At 33.9% G+C, this 25,772-nt stretch overlaps 1 protein-coding gene across 1 annotated transcript; it reads right to left on the bottom strand.

The window, feature by feature from the left end:
- Window positions 1-653: 653 nt before the first annotated feature.
- LOC132555695 (synergin gamma-like) lies at window positions 654-24,994 on the bottom strand. Its single transcript, XM_060220054.1, has 15 exons — window positions 24,840-24,994; window positions 24,435-24,517; window positions 22,637-22,881; window positions 22,001-22,162; window positions 20,994-21,179; window positions 20,519-20,669; window positions 19,626-19,788; window positions 17,214-17,682; window positions 16,894-16,954; window positions 15,637-15,743; window positions 7,317-9,269; window positions 6,834-6,916; window positions 6,180-6,387; window positions 5,485-5,576; window positions 654-3,901 (listed from the first exon to the last, which is right to left on the bottom strand). The coding sequence occupies exons 1-15, from the start codon at window positions 24,990-24,992 to the stop codon at window positions 3,659-3,661; spliced, it is 4,359 nt and encodes a 1,452-aa protein (XP_060076037.1). The 5' UTR covers window positions 24,993-24,994; the 3' UTR covers window positions 654-3,658.
- Between the last annotated feature and the right edge of the window lie 778 nt (window positions 24,995-25,772).

Below are 25,772 nucleotides of genomic sequence, written 5' to 3'. Positions count from 1 at the left end.
CTCTTAGAAATAAAAGCCATATAAAGAAAAGGTGTTCAGAAAAAAAAAAAAAAACATTAACTTTGTGACATGGTGATTAATCCTACCAAGTTTAAAACAAATAGACTGAAACCTGTGGATTGAGATATATGAACAAGATTTAAATTATGACAAAGCAAAGGGCAGTAACTCTACTAAAGATAATCAAATCAAATTATCATTCAGGAAAACATCACTTTACATGTGTGTCTTGGTGATTAAAGCTTACCAATTTGAAAGAGATCAGTTAAAGTACAGGAGGAGACATGAAACAAGTAATCCTTTACTCAGGAGGTAAGGACGTCTTACCGTAATATGCCCCATTAAAACTTTGACAGCACATATATAAAAACTTACATTTACATGTGCATTACACTTGTTACATTTAGTGTTAAAAGTGATACTTCAACTTTGGTCTTCAGTATTTAAGTACTTGATTGTTTTAGTGAAAATGATGTCTGTATCCAACAAGTTGTGTTACTGGTCTTGCATTATGTGACATTCACCATTTTATCATGGGACCTGTAGTATTGGTCTTTTATCATACAAGAGCAAAAGTTGAAGTCAGATCATTTTCTGCAGTTGCATTTACATGGGAATAACAGTTTTGCAGAAGAAAGAGTTCAACTCAAATCTGACATATTTAACAAATTTATTCTTTAATGATCTGTGTATACATACTTTTTACTGGTAAACAGTACAAAGGAATGTCAATCTTAACAGTTACATAACAGTCTCTTCATCTTAAACCACATATGTCTACACCACAAAATATTGCACTGATTTTTTACACTGGTAGCTATTCCCCTAAACAGACTAAACAGACAAGATTGAAAACAACATAAATTACAAAAGAAGAAAAGACAAATCTTTATAAAACGTCTTTTACAAGGTGAGAGAAAATGAGAAACCTCTTGGTCTGTACAAGTAAGTAATATGAAGAAGAAAAAAAGAAGAAAAGCAAACATTATAATGGGCAGTTAAAATTTGTTGATGTCTTTATGAAACAAGTTGTTTAAGCCAATGCTTTTCTATTTGTAACGTAATAAAACAACACATTGACAGTTACACCTCCTAGGATTAAACAAACACATTTTCAAAAATATTGACATATATATTTATCAATTCTTTCATTTTGAAAATTAGTTTTAAGGAAAAAGTTAATAGACATCAGAACAAAAAACTTAAACATAAAAACAAATCAATGGCCCTTTCTGAAAACATCAAACCTCTCACAACAAGTGTATTTGTGAAGGACAGGTAATACTACTGTATCATATCAGAAATTTAAAGCAAACACAAGGAAGAATGATTCACCAAAATTTTCATGACATTAAAAATCTTCTCTGAAACTTCTCATCAAATTTAGGAAGATGTTGTAATGCTAAGTCAGTTGTGTTGATTTATAAGATAATTTATCTACTTGGTAAATGCTTACCAATCAAAATCATATTATAAATACTTCAACATCCATAAGTTAAACTCAATTAAACTATCTAATTATGTCTGTTACATTTGCTCATGAATTTTAGAAGCTGGTTAACACTGCATGTACTTAGAATATGTGTCTAACTTCAAACCATGTACAAATGTAACTATTATACACAGTAGCTATACAGACATATATGAATGGTTTTTGTTGAAATAACAAAGTATTGACAGTTTAAGAAATAACATTTATCAAATGTAACGTAATTCAGATTGTTTTGTAATGACACATTTATCATTAAATCACTAGCTGTATTAAGAAATATTTATTGGAAATAGTGAACAGGCCAGACTATAATTTTAGGTAGACTAGTTCCACTATTTAGTACTGTGGTAACATACAGTGCACCAAAAACTTTGTCCAGACATGCACACTATACCATCCTTGATACTCCTGGGGTTACCATCACATTAACTCTCTGCACCCCTGGAATATGTCCTGGCACAATTCAAGGTACAAATGAAGTAATTTCATTGGTTCAAGGATGAAAATTTCACTAATCCCAGGCTGATATCCTTTTTGAAGATTACATCGGAACGACGGCCAACTTCAAAGCCATTACAATATACCATTATGCGACCCCGAGATTAGTTTGATGTACATCAAAGGATCCACAAAGTGTCGCACACGGAACCATTAATTTTGCTATGACATATTCCAGTGGTGCAGAGAGCAAAAGTGACCATAACCCCTGGAGTATTGAGGATGGTGCTTTATCTAACCAGCGGGCAACTGTGCAACAGGACTGCACATTTTGTGCGATTTGGTTATCATGATTGACGAATATTATAGATTGGAAATTTAATGGAAAAACTCCTGCAGTTATGACTAAATAGCAACACTGAAGGCATATTAAAGAGTAACCTCTGATTATATTGATAATTTTTAATTTGACAGTTTCCAAAATAACATTTCTTTTCTGACTGTATAACATTATAGATGATTCATTGCTGAGACAAAAAGAGACGTCATTTAATGTCAGACTGGTCACATGTGCCACTTTGTAAGCAAAGCACATGAAATTACATACTGGTATATAAGTCTATATATCTATTCAGTCTGTACCTAATATACTTACCTGTACTCTTATATATTTTGAAAATACATCAAACCTATTCCACTCTTATCTATAAGTCATTTCTAAATTTATATCAACCACATTAGAATTGTACATTTATGCCCACAGATGTGCAATATCTGGTTTCATCTAGTTTTCCTATTGTGCACGAAGTGTTCATACATTGTAGAATGTTGTGCAATTCCACAGTTGTAATTGTATTAAGACTCCTAAAGCTCCATTTATCATTATGATCAAGACTGACAACGTAATTTTGTGTAAAAGGCTTTCAACGTCTAGTAATTGTATCAAGACTCTTAAAGCTCCTATTATCATTAATCAACAAGAGTTTCATTCATATATCGGCACTAAATTTTGCTCTGTTAACTACATAGAGTGACAAATCCAATTGAGTAAAATTCAACCTGAATTACCTCCTTACAATAAGATTAACAGCACAAGATTCATTCCTGAATTCAGCACAGTTTCATATCTGGCAAAACATCACACAGCTGAACATACCGACAACTTGTCCATTATAAACCAAATCTGTGTCAATGTTCTGATATCTCGATAATATGATTACATTGTAATATCAAATCAATTACAATCATGTCATTCAAATCTTGATTTATGTGGTTTTCTTCAATGTCAAGAATTTTTAGTTAAAAGAAATCATATTAAAAATATGAGAATGGATAGAGCAACCAGCAAGTTATCATTCGTTGATAATTAGAGTTTTAGATGTCAAGGTCATATGTTAGACATGGAGCCTCTTAATTCAGATCTATTTATAGTAAATCATATCAGGAGAATCACAGCCATATGTTCCAATCACTTCAAGATTTGAAAAGGACACGCTGTTACAGGATAGACTATTAAAAAAAAATATCAAACCCCAAGTACAAAACAGTGATTGTTTCTGTGTCCTCTTCATTCTATTGAAAGTAAAGTCATTAAGTTAGGGCCAACCATTTCAAAGTTGGAACTAAAATTACATATTGAAATCATTACACAAAATAAATATACTTTAGACTTTTCCAGAAATAACAGTACCTAGTTGTTAGAATAACATAATCCTAATTTCAACTCATTCACAATAGTTCTGGCAGTTTTAAAGCTGGTAAAGTAGAGTCTACACAGTTCACCCAGAAGTTAGCACAAGCTGCATGATACTGACGTCCACCATATGTCAATTTGGGACAGTCATTCTCGCGACTGAAGTTTTTACTAGGCACATCCACGTCCAAGAGACACACACCACAAGCCCTTCTTTGAGACAGGGAGTCATCTGACTTCAAAACGGCATTGTTGAAACGTAGAGAGTTGTCATCCGGCTAAAAATTAAATAAGATGGTTATATTGCAATAGAAATAAACATAAACTTGTCCGTATGTTTAAACAAGAGAGTTATCTTCAAACTAAAAATTAACTAATGAAATAATCATCAGAATAAAAAGTAACTTGTCTGTATGTTGGGATGGAGAGAACAGCCCTTCTGTTATTTAGACTGAAGAACAAATAAATTACGCCAATTAACAAATAAAATGGTTTGAGTTAAGCACAACTGTATGAATGAATGCTTGTACTGGTAAAGTCAGTGTGCTGATGAGGAGATAGAATGAAGTTGTAAAGAGGTTTAGAATTATAACAGATAAAAACAATTATATAAATTATATAGCTAAATATTATTATTTCAAATCTCATTGATTATGTTAACCATGGTTGACCAAGGTAGATAGGATACTGACCATGGTCAACCATGGTAGATATAGTGTAAATTGTGGTCAACCCTGGTAGATATAGCGTAAATTATGGTCAACCCTGGTAGATATAGTGTAAATTGTGGTCAACCCTGGTAGATATAGTGTAAACTGTGGTCAACCATGGTAGATATAGTGTAAATTATGGTCAACCATGATCGATATAGTGTAAATTGTGGTCAACCATAGTTGATATAGTGTAAACTGTGGTCAACCCTGGTAGATATAGCGTAAATTATGGTCAACCCTGGTAGATATAGTGTAAACTGTGGTCAACCATGGTAGATATAGTGTAAATTATGGTCAACCATGATCGATATAGTGTAAATTGTGGTCAACCCTGGTTGATATAGTGTAAACTGTGGTCAACCATGGTAGATATAGTGTAAACTGTGGTCAACCCTGGTAGATATAGTGTAAATTATGGTCAACCATGATATATATATTGTAAATTATGGTCAACCCTGGTATACCACTTTGACCATGTTTTTTAAAGCATGGTATTTCATGGTAGACAATGATCTTTCATGGTTGACCATAAAAAACCATGGTGGAATTTCACAGTGATGATATTTCAACCCGACCTTCAATTACTTGTCAATTAATCAATGTTTTACTCCCAAATTAGACTGCTCCTATTCTGTAATGAACCCAAGGGACTTAAACATAACCTATAAATCAAAGTCAGGAAAAGAATTCTTTACAGGATGTAAAACAGATATCAAATCCAAATTACTATGAATCTTTATACTTCTATTACTACTAACAATATCATAGACATGGTGACTCAGTGTTACCAATGTTAGGTTGTAATGTGTAGGCTTAATAAGAACAATTATATATACTAACCATGAGATTACCTCCGACAAGGATACCAATGTTAGGTTGTAGTGTATAGGCTTAATAAGAACAATTATATATACTAACCATGAGATTACCTCCGACAAGGAAAGCTGTCAGGTTGTAGTGTATAGGCTTAATAAGAACAATTATATATACTAACCATGAGATTACCTCCGACAAGGATACCAATGTTAGGTTGTAGTGTATAGGCTTAATAAGAACAATTATATATACTAACCATGAGATTACCTCCGACAAGGAAAGCTGTCAGGTTGTAGTGTATAGGCTTAATAAGAACAATTATATATACTAACCATGAGATTACCTCCGACAAGGAAAGCTGTCAGGTTGTTCCAGGAAAGGTCAATGTCCTTCAGAAGTTGATTGAGTTTATCTGTGGCTAAACCTGGATAGGTACACAATGAGAATGTAGGTCAAATGACTGAGACAATTCAGGCCAAAGACTATTCACCTGTTGACCAGTTTTATATATATATGTAGTACCATAATTGTCAAATAATGTTAATTTAACAAAGCTTACTAAAGTGAAATTTGACCCTTGACCTCTTTTTTTAATTTGAAGTCTATAAAATGTTTAGAGTGTGCCAAGGATTTATTTTAATACAGATATACATGTATATATAACCAAAGTGATCAAGACACGAAGACAGATTCATGTTAGGAATGTTAACAAATCATTTCTTTATTTCTTTATTAATTTAAATTCAATATCTATGAACTTCTTGTTATGTGAAAATATCATTTATAATCACTGGTAAATGGTATTATTATGGGTAGTAACCATAAATCGGTATTTAGCCAGTCCGAAGTCACACATTTACTAATAACAACAAATGGTGAACTGTTCCTGCTATACTGAATTAACTAACTAAAATGACGTAAGGACAGACAAAATAGAGACACATGTTTTTCTAACAGTGTTGTTAGGGCATCAGATTTTCATTCCAATAACATTTTAATAAAGTTAGAAAAATGCTAATTGACTGACCTTGTGTTTTCATTGCTGTAGTGATACGACAGACAACCCTGAATATTTCAACGACACCCTCCACATATTCTGATCCCTGCTCAGATTTCAGAACTTCATTACACACTACCGAACTACTGATGGAGTTAAAGATGTTGTTAGCATCCTTGATCATCCGATAACTGTTGTCAAGGCAACGCTGCCATTCGTATGAGTGTTTGTCACTCCCCTGAAAATTACAGAAAGATCACATAAATCATTATACATTCAACCTTAAATTTCAGTGATGATCTAAATAATGATAAATCATTACAAAAAATCTCCATTCAAGGCACCAACATCTTAGAAAGATATTTATTAAGCGAAAAAAATGTAGAAATCAATGAACATCATTATTTATCTTCATTAATAACTTTCTAGATAAAGATAATTGCTAAAGGTAAATGTTCAGTTATAAGTTTTTTGTTATATACCTGTACAGTTTTTACAACAATGTATCATCTATGAAGTAACTTTGTTAATTAAAACTACTTATATATACCCCACATATGAAAACATTACTTATACATATACTACACAATGATAAAATCTGGCAGTTAGGTCATTAAAGTATGCCTTCAGCATATTGCTCAAAGATATAAATGTTTTGTAGTAAAATATCATATTTAGAAATACCGGGATATCTTGTAGAATATTACTGTATCTGTCGCCAAGGACTGGTAAAGGATTCTGCATTGATGCTTGGTATGTATCGCTAACTGCAACAACAGTAATAACATATTGATCAGCATAGAATAGTGTTAAACACATTACGTGGTGAACATACCATCTGAGACATTATACTTACATTCTGCTTTAATTTCATCCTGTACAGTGTATAACACCTGAACACACTACGTCTGAATATATACACTGTTATGTTCTCAATTATAATTAACATTTGAACATTACCTGGAAAATTTGTATTATGTCAGTGTTAATTTTAATCTTATTTCTCTCGTAGAATGAAAATGATTCAATATTTATAAATGCAGATGTATGAAAATTGACAAACCTCAGCTCTGATGTAAATTCTACTGATATGTATTAATAGTGGGGTAGAAAATATGAATATATGAGCTGCTGGATTCTTTTATCATACATATATGGAGTACTTACTGTTGACAGTGTTGTCTATATCTGCCCTATCCACAGCACTGAGCTCCGCCCCCTTCTCTGGACTGGGCTCTCTTGACTGATCCCCTGAACCTTGACCTTCATTGCTATCACCACTACCTTCATCTTTAATCAGATCCAAACTGTCTACAGACTTGGACTCTGCATTGACCGGAGTTCCAATTTTCCTTTGTGTGACAGTTTCAAAGTTTCCATACTCGTTACTAGATATAGATTGTGCATCCTGGTCAAGGACATTCTGTAGTCGACTTTTAGAGAATGGCAGCTCTAGACTGGATATTGACTGGGAGTCTTCACTCTTTGTAATGGACAAGCGGTCCTGACTAAAGTCAATTGTGTCCTTGGGGGCACTTTGATCCACATCTGATTGGTCAAGCATCATTATATCTGCATACCTGGACTGAGCAGTTGTTGGCTTTTTAGACTCCTTGACCACTGGTTTGGACACAACACCCATACCAGGATATTTCCTTCTACTGTCATCCACTATATTTTGCGGCTGATGGTAGTCCTCCATATCCTCATATCCACGACTGAACTCACCAAAGTCTTCATCACCGTGATCGTCATCCATAGGAGGCGGTACTCTCAAGGAATCTTCTTCATCATCAGGACCAAGTGATGGGAGACGCTTCGCTGTTGGAGAAAATATTTTCTTTGCTTCCAAAGTTTGTTCTTCATCAAGATATGTGTTAGTAGATTCTGACACCTGCTGATTCCATTCTGTGTTAACAACTGTGTTCTGTGTATACACTAATTTAAGGTCTGTAGGTAATTCTTGTGGTTCTCTGACCTTAAATAGACCAAGAATTTCCTCTGAGCGTAGCCCTTCTTTCTTGACAACGACTTTATCTTCACTTTGGCTGGTTTCTATGACAACACTATCAACTGTCTCGGAACCTTGAAAATCTGCCCAGTCATCATTTTCTTCTTTTTGTTCAAATGCCGAAGTAGGTTCCAAGAACCCAGAACCACTCCCTGTACTGCCTGCTGAAAATGCTGACCAACCAGAGCCAACATCTGTACTTGTCTTAGAATTTTCACCAAAACCTGACCAATCAGAATCTGTGTTACTGTCCATTGGCAATGGTTTGACACTTACATCGGTAGCATCAATTGGATTATTGTTGACAGTTGATATAACGGTAGGAGCACTACTGAACAGACTTAAAATACTTTCCTTTCCTGAATCAGCACCAGTCACATCAGTCCCTACTGGTTCAGCTTGTGATGCCTCATCTAATCCAACTCCTTGAAAATCTGCCCAGTTTTCATTGTCTTCAGCACTGTCTTGAGGAGGGTTAGGTCCATCTGCTACAACTGTGTCATTTCCTGTACTTAATTCTGATCCAAAGTCTAAAGTTCTCAATGCAGCATATTTGTCTTCCTCACCCATCAGTGTTAAGCTGACATCACTTCCTGAAGCTTTCAGGTGATCATGATCTGCAGCAATCTTTGAAACAGCGGATTTAGAGAAGTTTCCTGTGACAGGTGCTTGCTGGAAATCAGCGAAATCAGAATCTGATGATTTGGTGGGAGAGTTTCCAAACTGTGTGTCTGATTTGTCAGTGGAGTCAGCCACTACAAGATCTGGTGTGTGGAACTGTGAACTCTGTAATGGTTTAGAGGAAACATTGGTGACTGTAGCTTCTACATGAGGCTTTGTCCACAGGTTACGAATAGCAGGGATAGCCGTGGGAACTGCAGTGGAAGGCATGCTGGGTAGAGGAAGTGAGGACTTGGACACAGGACGATGAAGCGGACTCTCTTGCTGCTTCTGTTTTCGTCGTTCAAAATCCTCCAGGTAAGACTCAAACACTTTAAAGTCCTCATTTTCTGATTGTTCTGAAGAAAACTGGCTACTGTCACTTGGCTTGCTGTCTGCAGACTTGAAGTCATCAAAATCTGCCTCAAGACTGTTTGGTGTTGATGGACCTTCAACAGTAAAGTAATTATTTCCTGTTAATGATATTCAGTGTACCTGTCATTTATCTGAAAGTTACATCTTAGGTATGTTTTTGCTTCTTGTTATGTACTGAGAATGTTTTAACACCAAAGTTCGTCATCATGAAATATAATGAATTTCCATTACTTAAAAAACGGAAACATAAAGAAGTTGTCAACTTGATAGAAACATTAATTCTAGTGTAAATATCATACTTTGTCTCTGAAGGGTAAACCTGACAATTAAAATATTTTCTGTAAAGTAAAAATATTGTCAGCATTAACAAGAAAAAAAGATTGTTGATATTTCAAATTTGAAAAACATTTGCAAGTAAAGAACATCGTTGATCTTTTAAATTTGGCAAACATTTGCAGAAACCAAAAATTCTGGGATCCTGTGTTTGTGCACATGTACCAATATAGTGACAAATCTGTATGCAATAAAACACAATTTGGTATAGAATAGTTGAAAATCCATTCAGTAAATGACTATTGTTTTCTTAAGTTTTTCAAGCAACACTAAAAACTAAGACTTCATGCATATACATGACCAGCTTGATTCCATTTCTATCAGCCTTTTACCAGAAAATTGGAAAAATTGGAAAGAAACTTGATATATACATATTCACCTACACATTTTTAGGGTCATTATAACATAGGTAATAAGATGGAAATAGAAAATTTTAGTGATATTAATAGTATCACACATAGATATATAGACTTTTACTACTAAGAACTTAATATTTTGTAGAATTCTCGTCGTATCACCAATAACTTATACTCAACATCACACATGTAAATATTCAGGTGAGCTCAAATTTTGTAAAATAGAAAGAATTATATACAAAAAAATTGAGAACTGCATAATCATCATTCTTTATTTTAAAATACCAAATTAGCTTAAAGCATATTACCAGTACGATATGGACACAGTGCCTGATATATGTAGTGCAAGATGCACAATCTCTGGAAATGTTCAGTGGGACTACTGGTTTACAAAATTACAAGCAATTTATCAATATCTATAAAATGTGTCAGTACAATTAGTGAACTCTGACCAACAAAAGACAATGTTGCAACTAAGGGAGATCTTGTTTTGCAGACAGAAAATCCTTTTTTATTGTGCTTTATTGTGAAATTGTTCATACAATATGAAGGGGGAAACATAATCATGATGTCAATGCTCTGACATAAAGATGAAAAAAAAGTTAAATCAAGGGAGGTAAGTAATGTATAAAATAATCAACTGACAAAATAGTTCAAGTAAGTCCAGTCACCAAAACAAGAAGAAAATGAAAAACAAAATAAAAAAAACAAACCCTCTGATGTACAGAACTGAAAGTATGTGTATAACCACCTTCACCAACTTGCTCAACACGTCAGAAAGAACATCTCCCTCGTACTGGTACAAGTTACACAGATCCAAGCCTTGAACCATCACAATCAGGCCATGCACTAAAATTAACATCTTTACCATACTCAACTTATTTAATCTAGCCTCCAAGATGCACCAAAATTTGAAAGAATGGAGATTTTTTTTTCAAAGTCACTAAAGCTACAAACTTGTCCAACATTCAGTTCTAGAATGTTTATTCAATGCCCTTTTAAAAATATTTTTGAACAATTGAATTTAAGTCATGTTATATTAACAAAACTTTGATTCTCTAATATACTACAGAATTTCAATGGGTCTGTAAACAAAATAATCTAAGAAACAGTATTGTTTATTGTGTGATAGAAATGCAGTCTACCAAGCTATAGTTATTGATAATTACTATATCACTTTTCTTACTAAAATTAACTACAATATGTAAACTTTACAGAAGCAATCGCTCATTAAGCATTTATACTGCCAGTAAAATGAAAACAATCACACTGTTTGGGTAGATGTTTAGCTTACATATATTTTCATGCTGAAGTTATGATATTGTTAACACATATTTAAACATTGTTCTAATCATAAGGCTACCTTCATGCTTTGTACTGTGGACAATGTGCCATATATTTTTTGTTACGAGGGTTAGCTGTTACATGATAAAGACAAAAAAGCAACATCTATGGTTAGAACAAAATCGTTGGCTGAAGGATTAGTACATGGGCTGCAAGTTTGAGGGCACTGACTTGTACACACACATTTAGGCAAATAACACTTAATAGGCACAGATATTGTAACCACGCTGCCATATAAAACAAATAGGCATAGATATCACAACCATACTCTATAGTATAATAAAATGGTCTAGATACTTTAACAATACTGCCATACCATAAGTTGAAACTAAACAAAAAGTTGTAAACTAAAAACTGTCTGTAAGACATGAATGCTTCTGTCCAATGCAAATCAGAATGTTATCATGAAGTTATGATTCTTTGAAAGGGTAAATATGAGGTTCTTAAGATACAACACTGACTAGGAACGGGACAGGACAAGTCACGATAGAGGGACCTGTATAACACTATATGCCAAATTTAATGACAGACTCTAACTGTGGATGTATAGAGTCAATAAAATATATACTACCATAGGACTTTTCATATCTTTTTTTTTTGCCAAGGGTTTTACCACATTTGGTGACCTTGAGGGTGAAACATTCCATTCTTCCCCTGACTTATGAAAGAATTTTTTCTCTTGTTTCTCATTCTTCAATATTGAAAAAAAAAAAAAAAAAGCTTCAGACGCTGATAATGTACTACAAAGGATGCAATATTACACAAAAATCATTTTTTATATTATTAATTAATCACAAATTTACATAAAAAAAATAATTCTCCATACCTAGATTTGGCAAACATTGTTTGCCCTAGGAAATTAAAACAAATTAAATATTCACTGCAAGTAGCTATTTGTACACAAATGTGTATACAGTGTATCAAGTGATGGTCTCAATGGATGTGGGACACATCACATTTCTACACACCTGTGCCTGTAGTATGTGGGTGGGTATGTAATACAAGAATAGCAAACCTGAGTGTATTGCCCTGGACAGACCAGTATTGCAAAGATAGAAATGAGAAAATACTATATAAAATACTAATGATCTGAAACTATTGACAGAACATATATCTATAACACGTGTCACCTAGAAAGATTTCACGTCAATCAGACTGTAGTGACAATTATCACCTCATTGAAAAATCATTAACAGGTTAAAAAGCAAAATTGAAACCTAGCAGCCTTGATGGTCACCTGAGATAAGCAAAATTGAATATAAAGGTTATCAAGTGTCATGAAACAGAAATTGTGACACTAAATATATAGACAGGGTCAATACATGCCTTCCATCAAAACTGTCGTCCTACACTGGTAATTCTTAAAACGTTATTTCTAGTGGGAAATAACTAATGTTATGCCCAAAAATACAATTTTTCTATGTAAATTATAGTAAAGTCTAAAAATAAATATTCCTCCACAGGAAGAAATGTTAGACTCATTTTAGTAATAAAAACACCCTAAGATGCTTCCTTTCATGCAGAGCATTTGATTCTATCACACCTCCGTCGTAAGAAGATTTATGAAATTTACGTCAATTTGACCCTTTTGACTGGCCCATCAGCCCCTGGGGGTCAGTCAGGATCAAAATGGACATACCGTCAAGCCGTCATCCTTCACTCATAATTCTAACCAAGTTTGAAACATTTCCAATGGAAATTAAACAAATTATGCTCAAAAATCTAGATTTCCTATATAAGCTATAGTAAACTTTACACCCTCACCATGGGGAAATGTGAGACCCTGGGGCCATGAAATTCACAATTTTGGTAAAGCACCTTAAGATGCTTCCTTTCATGAAGAGTATTTGATTGTACTATATCTTGGTCTTCAGAAGAAGATTTTTGAAATCTGAGTCAATTTGACCCCTTTTGGCCCACCACTCTGACCCCTGGGGGGTGGTGACTGTATAATTCACATTTTTAGTTCATCTTAGGCCAGGGAAGGTTTCTGCAAAATTTCACTGAAATTGGATCAGGGGTTTTTGAGAAGAAGTCGAAAGTGTTAATTGTTTCGGGTAATAGGAAGTTTACCTGGTATATTTCTTCAGTAGTGTAGTTATTCTAAAAGTGATAACAATCGGTAAAGATGTGTGATAGTCTGTTAATGTCTGTAATTTCTTTACAAACATATACCTAGATACAAAGTACATCGCTAGTGAAGTAAAATGAATTATATCTGATTCAGTCAGTCATGCTTGTTTTTTCCTTGCAGATGCAAAAACTAATTGGTATATGTTTTTCAGACATTTATGTCCCTCTCCAATGAAAATTAGCTGTCAATTTTCTTTAAATAAACATGATGACCTTGACTTTTGAACTTTGAAACACAAACACTTTCATAAAAGGTACTTTGATCAAAGTTTCTTAAGAAATTATGACAATAGTGTGATGAAATTTTGAGGACAGAATGAACATTAACAACCCATCTGTCATATGTAAGCCTCTACACAAAGTGGTCAGGGAAAAAATCTGTTTGATCTTTGACCTCTTGTTACCACCTTGATATTAGGATGATTGTCCTGAAAGTGATAAAGGCACAAAGCTGTCTAGACTGAGATTTTATCAATATTTCTATCTATCATAAGTTCAATCAGAAACAGAAACATAATGTTATACAACAGTGTTTCATTTCAGTTTAAATATGAAAAATTATTTACATCCTGAAATGAGTTTAAATACAGCTAAGATACCCAGCTCATAATGTCATTTTCAGAGTGGTCTGAATCATGGTGATTTCTGGGTAACAGATTTTATAATAAAGGAAAAATGTCCTAGTAGATATAGAAAAACTGAAAAATATTGATATTAAAAGATTGAAAATTTGAAATCTTAATACATAAAACCCTTGATTCATGTGACACTATATAAGTGAAACACTTAAATATACTTGTAATTTTAATACATATTTGTTCTAAATGTTTTAGTTGGAAACTTTCATGGTTCAGCCAGAGATGACATTACAGACAGGATTATAAATATCAGGCATTAATCCACCTACAAATATATGCAGTACACCTACCAGGCAATAAGATATCTAAATTGAGCATATGAAAAAAATGTTAAAAACCATGATGTTGAGCAAAATAAATCAGAAATCAAGGATGGAAAATAGCCCCATACTGTATATATACAGGATGCAATACCACCGGAAGTGTATACCTGTAAGAAGTTGTCTCTGAGGAGAAGCGGAAACTGCATAAAAACAAATAGGACTAATTGAAATATCCACACCCAATGGTAACTATCATAGAAAATGAAATACTTCTACACCAATTGCTTTGTGATATATTGTTTAAAATTGACTAAATAGATTACAAAAACAAAAGTTACTACAGAGGTATCAAAGGTTTGAAGAATTAAAAAAAAGAATAACTTTTGTGATTAGAACACTCAAGGAGGAATTTTATTGAGGTGAAGTTCTGGGACTAAGGATTATACATCAATATATAAATCTATGAAGCAATCTAAAGCTTTCATTTTTTCTAACTTAAAACTCTCATGTTTTAAAATAACATAGCAACACTAAACCACTACAAATATATTGCGAATGGTCTACAAACTTATAATTCTAGTCATAAACACTTAAATACAATACTTAATACCTTGCTAAGAAGCAACTAGAACTGTCGCCAGGATGACCGACTATTCCTGCCTGCTCCCCAATCAACAATAGTGTTGGAGGAGTTTCCCAACAAGATTCCTCAAACAGGTCTTCATTTAGTCACCATGACAACCAATTTTTTTTTTTTTTTTAAATGGTATCACTTTAGTATATTATCTCCCTAAACATTTTTATACCAATTTTCAACTTTATCTGATAATATCTTAATTTTGACAAAAGAGAATCTCTAAAGTGTGGTATTAGTTTTGGAATACCTAATATGTCAAATTATAGGCTATAATTAGATGAAGTATTTGTTCAAGTTTAAATAAAAAGTGACAAGACACAACAATATGTCATAGGAATGTAGTTTGCCAAGTTTGAGAAATAATGCTTCAGCACTTTTAAGATACATTTGACACAATATCCCGGACAGAAAGACAGCAAGACAGTCGGATGGTAAGACAGGGTGACTCCAATATACACTTATATCCATCCCCTTGAACTTTGTTGCAATGAGTATAACAATTCTATAATTTGAGTCTGTTTTATGAAAATTTTCATATAATTAGTAATTTGTAAAATACTTTTTAAAAGTCTTGTCGAGACACCACTTAATTAAAGTGGGGAAACTCTGGCAGGTCCAACAGGGTGAAGAGACACAAGAGGTTTACACTGGATACATCTAACATATACAGGGACTTTGGGACTTTTTGTAGGCATTAAGAAAAACACAACAGGGAGGTCACTGAATGCACTGCTCACCTGAAGAGTCATCACTTCCAAAAAAGTTCTGTACATTAGAGTAGGCCATTTCTGACGTCACTGGTCCCGCCATCTTTTCAGCCTCAGGGGGAACCTCGTATAGGTATCTACAAATTTTAACAAAGCTGACAATGTTTTTTGAGAAAATATTCTCAAAAGCTTTGCAATATCAAAAATCAGAAGGATATTTACACAAGAGGCCAATAGGGCTTGTATTGCTCACATCGCTTTGTTTGGCTGAAACAAAAAATAAGCACACAAAAAACAATATATATATATTTGGCCATTGGGCTCCACCCATCTGTCAGGGGGTCAGCCAAACGATTCAAGATTCACAACAAATTGGGACAGACTGGTGCTTTTCCTGTTCTATCTCACCATCCCCTCCCCTCACCACCTCCCAATCCCATGGGGCCTAGAGCTACCATTTATACAAAACTAGTTATACAAAATACAACGATTCTAAAGGAGATTAGGAAGTTAAATAAATTGATCTATTTCCCCTACTGGGCACCAACCCTTCTGCCACAGCGAGCTGAGACCAACTGTTTATACAAAACAAATTTCGGCAAAATAAAATCATCCCTATGGAAGAAGTAGCATCTTAAAGAACTTGCTTGATTTTTTTCCCTAATGGGCCCGAATGAGACTCATCGTTTATACAAAATTAATTCTCCTTTACCCAAGAATGCTTCAGACCAAATTTGGACAAAAATCAAATCCTACAGGCAGAGTAGCATTTTAAATGATTTAATATTGAGCAATAGGAGGCCATCATTTATACTGGACAAAAATCAAATCCTACAGGCAGAGCAGCATTTTAAATGATTTAATATTGAGCAATAGGAGGCCATCATTTATACTGGACAAAAATCAAATCCTACAGGCAGAGCAGCATTTTAAATGATTTAATATTGAGCAATAGGAGGCCATCATTTATACTGGACAAAAATCAAATCCTACAGGCAGAGCAGCATTTTAAATGATTTAATATTGAGCAATAGGAGGCCATCATTTATACTGGACAAAAATCAAATCCTACAGGCAGAGCAGCATTTTAAATGATTTAATATTGAGCAATAGGAGGCCATCATTTATACACAATGTGCTCTTCATCCACCAAGAATGCTTCTGACCAATTTTGCTCAAAATCTGCTCTTTTTTTTTCGTGATTAGCAATTGTATGGTCACACTTATGTTCCTTTGGACAAGGTGAGCTAAAAATTCACAACTGAACAGAATGCAAATTATACTTACTCAACTTCAGGTTTCTTTTTGTGCTTGATTGGTTGTTTGGGTAAGTCTGATACGGGTGTTTCTATTAATCAAAGAAATAAACAAATAAATATAACAGTCAACAGCAATCAAGAGATGGAAATAGACATTTAAACCCAAAAAAGGAGAAATGTTCATTACATCATTAGACAATGATAAATTTAACACCTGATTTTACAAACAGAAATGGAAATACAAAAGTATAAAAATTTTATTGACAGTTGCAAATTGGTATATAACAGACGGTATGAAAGACAGCAATTTTAAATGCTATATCAGACATCTTATTTGTACAACAGTACCTGGTAGCCCAGCAGTCTGAAAATCAGCAAAATCATCATCACCACCTGGGGCAAAAGCCTCCATGGTCCCTGCTGTAACTCCTAAACCAGGCTGTGATGCTGGTACGTGGGTGGCTGGTTGTAATGGAGCACCTGTTTGGATAATGGAAGAAGGTCCTGTCTGTTGAGAAAGTGATGCAGGGGGTAATGCAACACAGTGACTTGAATGACCTTGAATTCCATGCCCTTGTTGACCAGAATGACTTTGAACTTGTTGACCTTGCAGGCTATGACCCTGAGGACATTGAGTGCCTTGTCCTTGCTGACCCTGAAGACCATGACCTTGAAGGGTTGGGGTGCCCTGATCTGCATGACCATGACCTTGCTGACCAACTGGTCCTGAAGAACCTTGTCCCTGCTGTCCTAGGAAAGGAATGGGAGGCTGTGGGAGATTGTTGAGCATGTCCATTGTCAGGGCCTGGTAGTTGTTCTGTAAATTATAACAAAACTTGGTCATACAGGAGGATATAACATGACAAAAAATTATCACAAATGACAGCAACACAGTAGTATCATGGCCCATCCTTATCACTGTTCACTATGGCCCGTCCTTATCACTGTTCACTGTAACACAGTTGTACCTGTAACACAGGTGTAACACCTGTAACACATTTGTATCTGTAACACAGTCGTACCTGTAACACAGTCGTACCTGTAACACAGTCGCACCTGTAACACAGTTGTACCTGTAACACAGGTGTAACACCTGTAACACAGTTGTACCTGTAACACAGGTGTAACACCTGTAACACATTTGTAACTGTAACACATTTGTACCTGTAACACAGTTGTACCTGTAACACAGGTGTAACACCTGTAACACATTTGTACCTGTAACACAGTCGTACCTGTAACACAGTCGTACCTGTAACACAGTTGTACCTGTAACACAGGTGTAACACCTGTAACACAGTTGTACCTGTAACACAGGTGTAACACCTGTAACACATTTGTACCTGTAACACATTTGTACCTGTAACACAGTCGTACCTGTAACACAGGTGTAACACCTGTAACACAGTTGTACCTGTAACACATTTGTACCTGTAACACATTTGTATAAGCCATTATCACTATTCATTGTAACACATTTGTGTATCAAATTAATAGGTGAAATAGTGGCAATTGCATAATCATCAAACTGTGGGAACAAAATGTATCTTAACAACTCTGTAGGTTATAATGAAGCAAAGAAACCTGAGATTGATTTTGAAACAAGCTATGACGTACAGGTAGCTAAACATTGTAGTAGGACAGAACAATGTACACCAGTCCTATGCCAAAGAAATAATCAGGTTTTTGTGTATCAAAAAGAATACAAATATGGAAATGGTAATAAGTCAAAATATCAAGAGGGAAAACAGTGTGATATGTTTTAATGATAAATTACAACATACCAAGTTATAAATAGATGGGTTGAAAACTGAAATAAATCTCAGGACAAGATTAAAATGCTGAAAAGAACAAAAATCAATAATATTTTGAAATACTGTTGAATTTACATTTATGTTATTCGAAAGAACATCATTTCATATTGTTGGTTTCAAGTCTACCAGATCTCATTTGAAACAAAGGACAATAACTCTTTACAAAATTGTTAAATCACAATGCCAATAGGGAATACATCATTTCATGCTATGGTTATAATGTGTATAAAGTTTCAGAGAAATTGGTGAAAAACTGGGAAATACTTAAAAAACAAATGTAATTATTCCTTCAAAAACTGTTGAATCTTTGTAGGGAAATACCACATCATGTCATGGTGATTTACACCTATTGAGCTTGAAAGAAATCCATGGAAAACTGACAGAGATGACCTTTGGATAAAATTAACAATATAAAAACAACATGGAGCAATATCTATTCTAAATAAAGCCAAATCAAACTGCCATTAAGAGAAGTACAAGTTGATGTCATGTTGATTAAGTCTACTAAGTCTGAAAGATGAAAACTGTGTCAAGGGATCTCTGGAAAGATTAAATATGACAACAGACAGACAGACAGACAGACGAACGGACGGACGTCATACAATAATACATCCTATTAAAATTTTTGACAGGCATATAAAAACTTATCAACAAGAACATCTGTCCGATCTGGCTCTCTATCAACAGTACTAAAGAGGATTCTAATGGTTCCCCCATTGATTTACAGTTACTGAGAACTTAATGGTCTGTGATCGCTCCTAGTCAATAAATGAGTTATGCATGGCTAAAAATAAACATCGATAAATTAAGTACCAGAAGAAGTTTAAGCAGGAATGGCAAAAGTTGATACTAAAAAGGTAGATGAACTAAAATGTTTACCATGATGGAGGAGATATATTTCTGTAATAATTATTTATTTAGAATTCTGATTGCACACTTTCTTTACCTGAGCAAAAGCAATAAGCGCCAATAACAGGTACAACTCCTCCTTAATGAGCTGGCCAGGTGTTGTTCTGTTGGCTAGATTCCAAATCTGACCAAGTGTTTCCTTGGACAATCCACTCATCAACAAGATAGGGTATAGACGTTCTGTAGCAATTTGTCCATTCCTGTCCCAGATCAGAATATTTATTTACAATGATAAGAAATGAAAAAAGTTATTGATTAAGCTTTGTTTAAAGTCTGAAGGAGAGCGACCACCAGTGATTTATAAAGTTTTATCAATTCCTCGTTTAAAAACTGAAATGAGTGAAAGTTTCTACATATCATGTCACTCAGAACATATATTTAAACAATAATTTTTTTTCTGTTATAATTAGTCAATATTTCTGCAAGTGATTATTTGGAGAATCTCCCAAATCCTGCTAGTGATTATATCATTTGTAACTCATTACCAACAGCTTTTTGGCAGAATTAATTAGATATCACGTAATAAGGTACCATTAACCTCATTTTATAATTATATATGATGGAGTAAATTCAACGAAATGAGCAGTCGAAACATGGAACAACGCGTAAAAGTATTGTGACGTCACAATACAACAGTACCAGTCACAATTTTTATCACATTATTTCATTGGCAGCCTGCTACTGTTGTAATGAGACGGTGGCAGGGAAATGTTGATTATACCTTACAGTAGCAAGACACCTGCAAAATTTCTGTATTCTTCACTACTGAGATAATCATGGGATGCCATGATTTATGACATCACTATCAGTATGTATTGTATGGTGTACATTATTACATGATGGTGACATTGATACAGGCCAGCTATGTGTGAAGATACTATTAGATCTGATATATTACATTTTCATCAAACTACATGGCTGCAAACTTACACCATGGCTGCCTCTAGCACTTGTTTGTACACTGGGGGAATTCTTTCTTCCTCCTTACACCAGCCAGGAACTTCAAACTTTGTTCCTTCCTTCCCCTGGGGTGGCTGTTCAGACTGGGATTCAGGGGCTGTCACAGGCTGTGGAGCCATCTCTATAAACATAGTTGTATTTCATTGTAGTTTTTACTCCAGTTAAATTGGATACAAAAGTCCACATCATGGAAATCCCCTGATGCTAATTTTAGATCCAGGTACACAGACTTGCGGTATCTTATACATCAACAGATTTGTTACAGGTAACCACCATTTAAAAGTTGTTATATTATTTTGGAAAAATCTTCATAAATATTTCTCACCATCAATCAGGAACAGTAAATAATCAGCCATGTTAATTAATTATTGTAAAATTCATGTATGATCTAAGATATAAAGGGAAGGTATCGTAAATCTATCAACATGCAATTTGTTATAGTCACCTGCAGTGAAAAGCTGAGACAACTCCTCAACAGGCTTTGTCCACTGGCGGGCCTGTTGACTCTGGTGAAATGTGTGGTGATGTGTCTGGTTTGTCGCAGGCAATTCCTTCAGAACAGGTCGATGAAAGGTTTTTGCCTTGTTAGGTGCTGTTAGGTCTGAACACTCCATCATCATGGACATCAAATCTGATAAAGACAGACAAAACAATTCCAATTTCTAATATATCATTTATGATGTCAATGTCATCATTCTAATAGAGGAAAACTAGAAACAAACATAAAATAAATCCCCTTTAATGACAATCACAGACATCCAAACAATCAAAATGATCAAAAATTATTATCAACGGAACAAAAGTCACCAATCCCTACGGGACATCTTCACTGAAATATATTAGTTCCAGTAAGAATAGGTATGAAATAGGGAAAATAACACATCCTAACTAAGCTCAGCCCCATCTTTTACATATACTTATTGTAATATGCCGCTAAGATAACAACTGTTACCAACACAAAGAACACTTCATATCATTCTCTTGGTGATGTTTAAAATTGACAGCAAGATTTTAAAATCAGAAGAAACAAAACATCATAGGAAACAGAAGAACCTATTATCTATGCATCTCCCTTCATTGGCATGGAAGACATACACATGTATTAGTTATAAACTGTGGACATCTCTGTTCATTGAAAATGGGGAGATATACATTTGTGTTATTTCTAATTTGTTGACATTCTGTTTACTTGCAGGGTAGATATACATTTGCATTATTCATCATTTGTTCATACCTCCGTTCTTTGTAAGGGGAGACATACAACTGTATAATTTACTGTTAAAATAGAAGTATACGTCATTAACCGCAATCTATTTATCTGATCATACTTTCCAGATATTTTAGATAATTGCTATAACATGGTTAAAGAGATTATAAGGCTTTAACAATACTAATAATATCTCACACCATGTTACACTAGACAAAATTTAGCTTTATTTTTCATAGATTTACCTTTTTTCTCTTCCTTGGGTAGATTTTTGGTTTGGTTTCCAGCACTGAATGGTTCAGGCACTGACTGGGGGACACTTTGTTGGTCTGGAATTGATGTCTCCACCGTTGGGGTATTTGTACATGGACCTGCCATGAAGTCCCCAAACCCATCATCTTCTGGTTCTGCAACATTCATCATGACATTGTTACATAACAAAAACTATATTGGTTATCAAGGTTCATCGCTCAAACGACAAAATTTTAATACCGCTAGACAGTATTTTCTTTATTTTAAAATACTACATACATCTTATATTTCAGTTAGGTATCATGAACTGCCATTGATGTTTAGAATTTATTTAACAAAAAAAGGATATGACACTCAGAATGAAAATTTTTTAAGCGAAAAATTTAATTCCACAATTTAGGAAGAGTTAATAATATTCTTTTCTAACAAGTACATTTGAGTTGTTGACCATATAACGTTAATGTATACAACTTGACTACTTGTGGATTAAAGTGGAAAGAACGAGAAAGTTTATTTCAAAATTACCTAGCTATAAAAGCACAATGTAGTCAAAATACAGTGATTACTCAGTACATAACAAAAAATTGAATGAGGAATCAGTTTCATACCATCCAGTAACTATTCCTCACCTTCTTTCTTTGCAGTGATGTCTTTCTTTGGTTTTGGTTTGTCCACTTTGCCAAACATGGACTCCATAAGTCCCTTAGAGAACTTATCAGTGTCCACTGGAACTGGTCGACCAAATGCTTGCAGTTTCTGTTTTTGGGCTAGGAATTGTTTTTCCTTGCGTTGTTTTTCCTCTAGTTGTCGTAGTTGTTCTGCTGACATTGTGTTAGGTCTGCTTGCCTGGCCAGGTAACTGATGCCCAGGTGTCCTTTAAATATAACAATAAGTGAACATATCTACACCTGACAGATAAAATAAAGTTTACATATTGTAGTTTTTCACCTTCATGCTACATGTAAATGTACGCTATGATATAGGATTAACATCTGATGATTAAAGCATGTCTTCACATTCATCACATTATATCATAAGGAAAAATCCACAAATATAAATGTCTAATGAAGTATCATGTAATTAAAACACTAATTGCAGAACAGTAAAAGTCTGATATTGTAGAATAATCCGATATCAAATTTAAACACGAGAGTATAAGATAAGATAAGATAAGTTTATTTCCGGTTCAGGACGTGCTTGAGTCCTCTATACCAGACTCAATAATACATGTTAGAGTTTCAAGATACTATAATAAATAAATTAAATTAATATGTGCCTCTCATTAGCAATGTTTCTTATACAATTAATTCAATAAACGATCAGATGACAACATGAACAGGTGTTGGGAACACTCATTTACATGAATATATTGAAGTAATTCATTATTTGCCAGAACAGAAAAACCAGATACATGTACAAATAAACAAACAACGATTATAATTAGTTATGATCAGAACATATTCATACTCTTTAATATATTACCATATATGGAATCATTTTGTTTTTTATTTCTCTTTTATATTTTTTAAGGGTTTAACTATAAAGTAATGTAACATGATTTTTTCAATCGCTGATTCAATGCAACAATATCATCATTCTATGAATCAATGCCATATGGTTGTGTACATGTAGCTATGATATAGGTGTCAGGATTAGGAACTCTTCTGAAATGAAGAGTACTTATGACCTATCATTGCAGCAATTTTGTCAGGCAAACATTACGCCAAATAGAAAACTGCTGATTGTAACCTTATCATATCTTCTTCACATACATCTGATTTTGGCAGGAGAGCTTTCGATAAATGAAGATTCAATCTGATGGTCTCTTATCAACAAATTATTATGGAGAACAATGAAACTACAAATAAATATTTGATAAAGTGTACCTTTTAGTTTAATTTGAAATCTGTTGCTTCATCTTTTACTGTCTTTCTGAATCACAGTACCCTTTCATTATCAGAATATTTATATCAGTTGAAATATTTGTTTTTTTTTCCCTTTCAGACACATATTCGAAAGGAAAAATCAAGCCCGGGGCCCTTAGAATTGGGAAAAATAATGGTGTTTTCCTTAGAATTGTGAAAACTTGGGGGTCTAAATTGGGGAAAAAAAGATACTATTTTGCATATTCGGCCCCAAATCTGGCAGATCGAGAGCCCTGATATGACTTATCGTAAATATTGTAAGACACATATGTAATAATACTATTGTGACATCAAAAATAAGTCATGTTTTGATGACAGCACATATAAGAGCAATCAATTAGGGAGTTTTCCTTTACTTTTCAGAAATACAAGATATACACCTATGCCACTGTAATATGAAATATTAAATCAATTGAATAATTCAATATACTAAGAGCTTTTAGGCAAGTGACATATCATCACTATATGCATATGCAAGTAGTTATTAACATATAGCTTTTACCTTTGTCTGAAGTTGTCTGCCATTTTTTGTGTGTAAGCAGGAGGCGCAATACGTGGACCATCTGGGGGTCGCATACCCATTGGCTACAATTAAGAGATATGATGTAATAATCATGATTTCATCTGCAGTGAAGCCAACATATCAAGTGAAAGTCTTGTGAAATGTAATCTGTCGATTTAACTTAACATGTTTAAACAAGAAATGAGAGGGAAAACTGAAACTTGAGAATCAATGTTGTGCATTTCTATAATGAAGTTCACTGAGACAAAATTGGTTAGATTATTGAGAACAACCGTGATAATACTGTACATTTCTAGAGATCAAATATTTTTAATTATCCATACTAACTAAATACAGACCAGTTTTGACAGCTTATATCATCAGTTTTAAGAATGATCAAATCACCTGTACTGGAAACATCATCTGTTGTGGGGGCATCATACGACCACCAGGTGGCATCATCATCCCTGTATTCATCATTGGCATCATCTGTATTCCTGATGTCGGCTGCTGAAACTGAGGCATCCCAGAATTTGGCATCCCAGAATTTGGCATCATGCCAAAGTTTCCTGAAAACATTTTCAATATTCATTAATCATATGGATGGGTGAAACTACGAAAATAGAACAAATGTATCACAAAAGAGACATATATAACACATATAAAGAAATACATAAGATTATTACTAGAACGAAAAAAATCAAAGAATTTACATGAATGATACCAGATATCAGCTGTATGTGTTAAAACATATTTCTGATGATATGTTGAAATAATAACAAAAAACACAATCAAACATACTTCAGAAAGAAATACATGTAATGAATTTAATATCACGTATTTATAACTTTTAAAGGTTGAATAAAATTACAATTTTATTTTGATGCAAATAAACAAAACTTACATACGAAAATGTACAACAAGTAAATATCTTAGATATATAAGAATGTAAAATCTTACCAGGCGGTTGCCCAGGGTATCGGATATTTCTGCAGGAAAAAAAGACTATCTTAATGAAATAATACACAGCAGGTTTGTCATATTGCAGCTGAAGAAAGGAAACTATACTAGGGAAATAAGTACCCTTTCTATGTCCTCCTCTACAAACTACAAACAGTGGTTTTTCATTCTGTCTTGAGGTTGTATTTTCAGAAGAGATAAGAAGTTTTAAAATATGATTTAAAAATATTCCTGGACACATAAGCCATATTTCAACACATTCTGTGGAAATCTGTCTTGACAATTTTAAATCTTTATTGTTATCATTTTTGAAAGCCTAGTATTTTTTTAGAGATCGTCATGTTTTCCAAACTATAACAGTATAATATCTGCAAACTT

The sequence above is a fragment of the Ylistrum balloti genome, unplaced genomic scaffold (assembly GCF_031769215.1).
Source record: "Ylistrum balloti isolate Yb309-2 unplaced genomic scaffold, AGI_CSIRO_Ybal_v1 Utg370510, whole genome shotgun sequence".
In the NCBI taxonomy this organism is placed as follows: Eukaryota; Metazoa; Mollusca; class Bivalvia; order Pectinida; family Pectinidae; genus Ylistrum; species Ylistrum balloti.
The sequence above is the reverse complement of the archived record's forward strand: the minus strand, read 5'-3'. Positions and strand labels throughout refer to the sequence as shown.

What these genes read in the sequence shown, in the direction of transcription:
- LOC132555695 (XM_060220054.1), bottom strand. Translation starts at nt 24,992, where the DNA reads ATGATGCCAAATTCTGGGATGCCAAATTCTGGGATGCCTCAGTTTCAG. An exon ending in GTGCTAGAGGCAGCCATGGT is followed by an intron (nt 19,789 to 20,518) that starts GTAAGTTTGCAG and finishes GATCTGGGACAG; the next exon opens with GAATGGACAAATTGCTACAG. An exon ending in TGGAAGTGATGACTCTTCAG is followed by an intron (nt 9,270 to 15,636) that starts GTGAGCAGTGCA and finishes TTACTGTTGAAG; the next exon opens with GTCCATCAACACCAAACAGT.